Below are 8,444 nucleotides of genomic sequence, written 5' to 3' on the forward strand. Positions count from 1 at the left end.
TAATGTTTTACATTTTAGACATAAGGCATTAATTACAGCCTGTTTAATCATAATTTAAATGAAGTCTCAAGACCTCTCTTCTGGCAGAAGCACACGTATCAGACTGAAGACATTCAGACCCACTTCTAGCCATTACTGAAATATTAGAAGTTTGGTTGTCACCAACGGTTAAACCTAAGCTATCCCCTGGACCTTTCTAGCAATAAACCCATTGAGCCTAACATGAAGACTTGGACTGTATTCACTGTGCTTTTGGTTATGTTGCCTCCTGGATTAACCACTAATTCTGATGAACTTTTTCCCTTGTGTCATTTTAAGTACGGATAGACCTTACAGTTTGAAGACCTCTAAAATTCCCTGAATTTTTGGAAAGACATTTGTGACTCCCAGTGTGACTAGTTAAAAAGCCCCAGGAAGCCTGTGAAGACTAGAATCTACAAGTACCTACACTAAGGACATTGTGCAAACTCAGACTCAAACTTAAGCTCTTGGCCAACCACTTTAAAGGGCTAAATCAAGTCTATCAGCTTTGTTCAGCATTTCAGCTAATTCATAATATAGCCAAGAGCAAATATAATCTGTTGAAAGAGATATTTGGAGCTTTTCAAATCATAAATTTTGCAAAAAGAAGTCATCCATGTTGTTCTCACTATAGTTATTTACCTATTTCACTATTTCCTATCTTACCATTCTAATGAATAAGAACAGGCTAATAAATGACTCTCATGATGTTGGGAGCTACTGACAAGGCTTTTATGCAATTAGCTTGAATTAGAAGTTTACCTACATCAATCCCATTTTAACTCTCACAATATGAATAATCATTGTAAGAAGGGCCTTCTGATTCCCCCCTTGCCCTCAACCTCCCAAGTTAAAGAATAAAAAGGAGCAGTCACTTCAGTTTTTATAACCACCCCCCAAACCAACCCAGACCTTCTCAGCCAACTTTTACATCACATTATATATGTAAAATAAAGTACAATTTCCACTTAATTCAGTCTTCAAATATTTTTTATTGGAAGGCCATGCATTGCCTTCATTTATTGTATTTCAAATCACTGTACATTTACTTTTGTGAAAACACTGCCTGCATTTTCTAGTACAAAAAAAAACCTAAAAATTGTTTCAGGAATGTAGAGAAATATCCAACTTAAATAGCGAAAAAGTGCACCATAATTACTGCTGCACTGCAGTCATTTCTGCATTTTCCATGTTTCTTAAATAACTATCTTGTCTGATAACACACAATATAAAGAGCAATTATGAAAAACAGACATTTACATATACTTCTAAAGTCTTATTGAGAATATCCTGTTGGCATTGGATAACCAATCATAGGTGCAGCTGCGGTAGCAGGATATGCATATGCCTGCTGGTTCATACCATTGTGCATATTTGGAACATTACTTCCATATTGCTGAGTGCTATCATAACCATTCTGGTAAGTCCCTGTTGGATTACCAGTCCTGAAACTGGTCTGTATACCAGCAGACACAAAATTACTTCCAAAGCTCCCATTGGTGTAATTTGCAGCACTGTAAACACCATTCTGAGTTTTTGCCCCAAAATCTCTCTTAAGCAGACTAGAGTAACCTCGGTCATAATTTTCCCTGTCCCTAAAGGTATTAAATCCACCCCTTTTGCCCGCAGAATATCTGTCCCGACGGTCATCCTTCATGCCTCCTCTACCTCTGGAACGACCTGTCAAAAAAAAAAAAACTGTAAGTTGACCAATTATGTCTATGGCACAAATCGTTGCTAAACACACAATGAGGCAGCTCTCTTCAATGGTAGCATGACGTGCTTTTACAATTTCTCAGTTTTAAGTTTCATAGAGAAGATTTTACTCACCCTCTAATCCCATTTAAGTGGATTTGTAGACAATGATTGGACCCCAAACTACCAACATTTCTTACAGGTTAGTCTTACCTGAACCTCTGTCTTCGACCAACTGAAGCAACTTGGGATTAATTGCTTGATTAGCTTCACGAAGCACAGAGATAAGGTCGCTCACTTGCTTAATGTTATTAGGTGTAAAGAAAGTGTATGCTGTGCCTGTTTTGGTACTGCGAGCAGTTCTTCCAATTCGATGAATATAATCCTCTGAGGAGTTAGGGTAGTCATAATTGATGACAAATTTCACATCTTCCACATCTGTAAGGTGTTGCAGTGTGGCAAAATAGCAACGTATGGAGTTTTGCACACCACAACAGCCAGACCAAAAATAAAAAGTTAGACAATTGTATTCCCAAGAAGGTACGGGCTGCAAAAAATAGTTAAAATGGTTATCCATTCCCTGTAGGAATACCATTGAGGTAGAAAGAGAGGGAAAAAAAAAAAAAAAAAAAAAAAAATCATCTGTATAGGTCTTCACCCACCCAAGTGATAGAACCTATCAAAAGGAATGTGTATTTTCTAGCACATTCCCAAATCAGCAAGTCCCCTTACAAATCATCAAGTGACATCTGAATGCTTCTGCGCAGTAGGGCCACTTAAAAGTTTCACAGCAACTTCTTCATGTGCTCATTTTGAGGACCTTTAAACAAAAATGTACAAGGTCCTTTGCATTACACATTCATCAGTTCAAAATTCTGGCCACACTGCTTGTCTTGCCAAGACCTTACAATTGCAGCTGCAAGAAAAACATACCTGTCCCCCAAAAGTTGTTTTTATGTGCACTGTCTCGTCTAGGCAAGCACTTCCAAGAAGCCAGGATTCACTTGAGAATGTGTCTCTCTCTGGCAGGTCTCGACATGACGACTACTGTGTAGGTGAGGGAGGAACTTTCAAAGCACTTTTTCCCCACTGACTAAGCGTGAGAAGTTGCTCCTGCTCTAAGATCTCATGTGCCAGTACTCACCAATTTGTAAAAGGCTTTAGTACCTTTTAAAGCTGCTCTCTCCATTTCAATCGTGAACAGTAATTTCATTGAACATTGAAGTTTGGAAATATTTCTTCGACATTTCAGCAAACTCACTGAAACTCAAAGACCCACAGATCACAGTAAACAGTCTGAAACAATGCTGTACCATGGCAGTCATGCAAAGCATGGGACGGAAGAAATACCACGGCAGTGAACTGTGAGGTTAACTTCCACTTTTCCCACCAGAGAGAACAGTTTACGGGGCAGAGGTGGTATGTTCTGCCTTTTGAAGATTACTGGCACACTTTCAACTTTTCACCTCTCTAATCGACTGGAAGCAGCCAGCCGATCACTAGTCCTCCATCCCCCTCGAGTCCTCCGATTGTCATGCCTAGGCCTTGCCACAAAGACTGCACCTTTAATATGAAAAAAACTTAGAAAAACGCAGAGGTTAAAGAAAGCAGTAAACTTTCTTTAAAAAAATTATAAGGAGATCTTCTGGGAAACGAAGCCACGAATGCGAGTTTGTACTAACCTAGCCCTCTGGAGGCCACATCTGTAGCAATCAGAATAGGGGCTTTTCCATGTTTGAATTCTGCAAAGACAAACGTATGATCACTAACTGAGCAGAATTCTGGGTTAATGAAAAAAAAAAAAAATCATCTGAAACACTTACCATTTAGAACCCAGTCACGTTCCTGTTGACTCTTGTCACCATGGATACCCATGGCAGGCCACCTAATTTGAAGAAAGATACATGGTAGACTCATTTAAAATGTGACAGACTCTACTGCTGTTTTCAGTCTAGTGACATTTTTGGTCACGGATCTCTTTAACTTCACCTGAAATAATCCATATAGTTTTACCTACACTATCAGATTATTCCCATTCATGAAACTCAAATCCATTGCTCCTAAGTTTGCCCTTTCCTAAACTCAGCTCCAATGTATCTGTTTCAGTGGAGGAAGCCCACATACCCATCTCTCCTCATTTTTCTGGTAAGCTCATCACACCTTCTTTTGGTTTCAACAAAAACAATGGTTTTATTCTCCTTCTCACTCATGATCTCTTCCATTAGACGAATCAGTCTGAGAAAAAAAAAAGTTGTGAATTTAAAAAATAGTTCTACTACAATTATGGCCACACATCTATAATCAGTGAAACATTAAGTTTAATTTACATGGCTACTAGTTAAAGAGTTAACACCTACTAAACCCCGTATCAAGCAACTCTACCCTTGGTCCGTGAGAGAACATGAGCCCCTATTCCTGTAAACATGCTAACCCAAAAGATGCAAGAGACTTTCACAGAACTGGTAGGCTAATCCTAAATGAATATATTCAGATTGCACCAAATGAAAGTCACTTTTAAGATGACCAATAAAACAATCATTCCTCAATTTGCATGCCAAAATTGTTCTTAAGAGTGTAGTAAAACTTACTTTTCATCCTTTTCAACATCATGACACACATCCACAATCTGAAGAATGTTATGGTTTGCACTCAGTTCTAATGCACCAATGTTTATATGAATATAGTCTTTCAGGAAATCTTCAGCAAGCTGTCTTACTTCTTTTGGCCAAGTTGCACTCCACATTAAGGTTTGCCTGTCAGGCTAAAGGATTTGGGGAGGAGGAGAAAAAATTAGCACCATGTCATAAAAGTGAATTTAGAGTTTGAAAACATAACATGTTTAAGGGCACTTACTCTTATCTGATCCACAATTTTCCTTATTTGGGGTTCGAAGCCCATATCAAGCATTCTATCTGCTTCATCAAGGACAAGGTAGGTTGTTCTTCTCAGATTGGTTTTCCCACACTCTAAAAAGTCAATCAGTCTTCCAGGTGTTGCAATACAGATTTCCACACCTTCAATTAAACACATAAACGTAACTGAAACACCTAGAACTTTTAGCAACATCAGTGACAACAAAAGCTTTATTATATACCTCTCTCCAAATCACGTATTTGTGGTCCCTTGGGAGCACCACCATAGATGCAAGTAGACTTCAAGCGACATGCTCTACAGTATTCAGCAGCTACTTGCTGCACCTGTTGGGCCAGTTCCCGAGTTGGTGCCAGCACCAAGCACTAAGGAAAGAGGAACAGCTTTTAGCACAGGCCTAAATACTAGTTTTAAATTACTAATTTACTAGTTATGCTAACAGATCCTTTCTTCAATTGTGCTAACACCCAAAACAACTTCAGCTAAATAGGATGAGATTACTAATTTGTCAATATAACACCACCACAAATTATTACATTTTTTGTTATCTATTCCACAAATCTCCACATTATACTTCTAGTCAAAAACTAATGAAAAATATGTATGTACTTACAATAGGCCCATCACCTCTCTCTAGGAATGGCTGATGATTGATGTGGACAATGGCAGGCAGCAAATACTATTGGGAAGGGGGAGCAAACAGAAGAAGTTACATTAAAATACTCTAGGGCTGGCCCGTGGCTCATTCGGTACAGTGTGGTGCTGGTAACACCAAGGCCACGGGTTCAGATCCCTATATAGGGATGGCTGGTTCGCTCACTGGCTGAGTGTGGTGCTGACAACACCAAGTCAAGGGGTCAAGGGTTAAGATCCCCTTACCGGTCATCTTTAAAAAACAAACAAAAACTCTAGTTTCTTACTATTCCCATTACATATATCACAGATTAACCCAAAAGCTTCCCCACTTACAGATAATGTTTTCCCAGATCCAGTCTGTGCTACTCCAACCATATCCAACCCACTTAGAGCAACTGGCCATCCCTGAGCTTGAATAGCAGTGGGTTCAGTAAAGTTCTGTCTTGCAATCACATCCATGACATTTGCTGTAATGAGTGAAAACAATTTAGTAAGAATTAGTGATCCCCAAAGAAAAGGAATAACATAAAAAAAAGGGCTGGCCGGTTAGCTCAGATGGTTAAGAGTGCAGCTTTATAACACCTACGTCATGAATTTGGATCCCCATACCCGCCTGCTGCCCCCAAGCCCCCAAAAGAACATGAAGAAAGTGGGGAGTGAAGCAAAACTCAAAGTCAGCACCTACCTGGAAAGTTTGCTTCATAAAAATTCAGAACTGGCTTTGGACAGTTGTGACCCTTAACTGTAACTTCTTTGCTTCTTCTGTACGTCTCCACCTCTTGCTGCAAATCAAATTATAATGATCTCATAGCAACCTCCCTTAACTAAACATACAACTGGTATATCCCTACGTTTATAGTTTATTAACTATTTTAAAGCATCCTTCATTTTTTCAGACCCACATATGAAAACTCTATATAGCTCAAGAACCAGCTATTCCATTATACCCAACCGTTTTAAGTAGAATTCAAAGCCACCTGTTTCCAAAAGTGAGTGACACCCTCCTTCCCCAAGTGAGAAAAAGTAAGTCTCCCCAAACAGAATCATTTGAAATCACTTGTCAGATTTTGACTAACTAAAAGCTATCACTAACTTAAAGCTGATGAAACCACAATTACTCACTGCTGTGCGTCTAGTCAAATCAGGGTGCTCTTGATAAAAATTCTTCTCAAATTTGGGCAGCTCATCAAGATTCCACTTTTTCTTAACTAACTTCTCCCCGGGGTTTCCAAACTTCTTCCCAGATAAGGGCCCTGTCCTACTTCCTCCAAATCGAGGTGCACCAAACCTGAAATTAGAAAGAAAGTTATTTACATTTTCAAAATGTTTTATGTGAGTTTCTACACTAACTTATCTACCACCCCTTGGCACACTAAATATCACTGAAAGGCTTCTAGAGGTACCACAAGTAGCGTCATGTGTCTCACTTCGCTTAGGACCAAGTACACACTATTAAGGCCAAGCAAACACAGCCCGGAATTTATCAGGTCGGAAACACGCTGCCCAAATGCCAGAAGTTCAGATTACGGCAGACAACAGCTCGTGGCTACTACCATAGTCTTTGCCACGAGTTTAGGAATTAGTCTGCAAGAGAAACGATATAAGAAGGGAGGAGCTTAACAGAGATGTTATTTATATGGCTGTTTTTAAGCAAAGAAGTTTTGGCATTAAGAATAGTTAACGGGACAGCACAGGCAATAAGAACAGAACCAGGGTGTTCTCGGGGACACTTACGCAAGCTAATTTAGTTGGGGGCATCCCGCGGAAGAGCTTTCGATCACCGTAGCGAAATTATATAACGCAAAAAAAAGAAAAGGAGGAGCCGGCGACTACCGGGGGAGGAGTTCCGACTCGGGCGGAGTCGGCCGGGCGGCGTTCCCGCTGGGGCGGCGCTTCCCCCTTTGTCTCGCATTTCTCTCTGCGCCACATTTTCTCGACGCTGCCATTTTGAGCTCCTCCGCCGGGCGGGGTAACAAAGGCGCCGCCGCCATGTCCGAGGCCGGCATTTTGTATCCGCGGCTCAGCCGCATGGGCGATTCCCCTGGCGCCAGCCACCCTCCTACCCCCACCACAACCATGGCTTCGGAACGGCCCCCTCGCTCCCACACATTTCCCGGCAACCCCTAAAATGCCTCCCGTAAGATTACATCTGATAGCGACTTCCCCCTGCCTCAAAGCGTCTCACTTTCCTCCCCTGGCAATACGCTCCTCCGAATTCCCCCAACAGCTGCCGATCCCCGAGGCCTCGGCGGCTCCCCGCCCCCCCACCCCCAACAAAAAGTGAGCTTGAAGACAGTTAACAAGCTAATCTCTCCTAACCGCTTTAACGTGAATACCAAAATGGCGCAAACCCTCGATTGCGGAGGCCCAAGGACAGGCTGGAAAAGCCAAGCGCCCACCGCGAGCCGCCCGCCCGCCGCCACGCTCACCCGCCCTCCCTTCCCCCACTCGCCGGGCCCGACAGGCCAGTTCACACACACACCCTCGATCCCGGCCGCGGTCTCGGTCACTCGAATAACCCGACATGGCGTCAATGGTTGCGGTTGGTGGGGGCCGAAGCGGAGAGAATCGGGTGCGACGAGTCGCTGGAAGTGGCTTCAGCGACAGTGAAGCCTTGCGGGGGCGACAGCGGCGGAGGTACGGCGATGACAAGAGCCGGAGCTGCACAACGAGAAACCGGTGGAAATGAATGAGGTGCCGGCCGCGTCCCGGCAGCCGGTTTTATAGTCTGGACCGCCTCCTCCGCCGCAAAGAATGCTGGGAGCTGCTCTACGACCTACTCGCCCCGCCCCATGCGCAGAGGCCGCAACACCCGCCGGCGTTCCGGAATCCGCCATGTTCTCGCCCTTCCCCCACGCCCCTCCCTGAGATTCGCCCGTTTCTCGCCCCTTTCATGTCTTGGCCTTCCCGACATTGTGATGCCTCATCCTGCACTCTCTTGACTTCCCCTTTTTCTTGTCTTTCCACACCTCAAGAAAGCCACCTCGCCCTTTTCCAGGTCCAGCCAGGCGACACAATGGAGAGCATTGGCCACCCACTCTCCCACTTGGAGATGTTTACGTCTTCAAAGAGGGCTCACGCCCTTAACAAGTGAGACGGGAAGGCGGAGCCTGAGCCTGTCACATGACTGCTCCCCGCCGCCCGCCGAGGGGGCCGAACTACTTCTCCAGTAGACGTCGGCGGAGGAACACTCATGAAAGAGTTCGCCGGAAGTACAGTTC

The 8,444-nt window shown here is 43.2% G+C and overlaps 1 protein-coding gene across 1 annotated transcript; it reads right to left on the reverse strand.

The window, feature by feature from the left end:
* Nucleotides 1-993: 993 nt before the first annotated feature.
* On the reverse strand, nt 994-8,265 carry DDX5 (DEAD (Asp-Glu-Ala-Asp) box helicase 5). The gene is made up of 14 exons (XM_008576900.1): nt 8,193-8,265; nt 7,706-7,884; nt 6,346-6,511; nt 5,909-6,005; nt 5,557-5,690; nt 5,201-5,266; nt 4,811-4,952; nt 4,570-4,730; nt 4,305-4,477; nt 3,841-3,951; nt 3,540-3,601; nt 3,399-3,458; nt 1,930-2,154; nt 994-1,701 (listed from the first exon to the last, which is right to left on the reverse strand). Exons 2-14 carry the CDS (start codon nt 7,747-7,749, stop codon nt 1,298-1,300), a joined length of 1,845 nt encoding a protein of 614 aa, XP_008575122.1. The 5' UTR covers nt 7,750-7,884; nt 8,193-8,265; the 3' UTR covers nt 994-1,297.
* Nucleotides 8,266-8,444: the final 179 nt, after the last annotated feature.

Source organism: Galeopterus variegatus, unplaced genomic scaffold (genome assembly GCF_000696425.1).
Source record: "Galeopterus variegatus unplaced genomic scaffold, G_variegatus-3.0.2 Scaffold1424, whole genome shotgun sequence".
Lineage (NCBI taxonomy): Eukaryota > Metazoa > Chordata > Mammalia > Dermoptera > Cynocephalidae > Galeopterus > Galeopterus variegatus.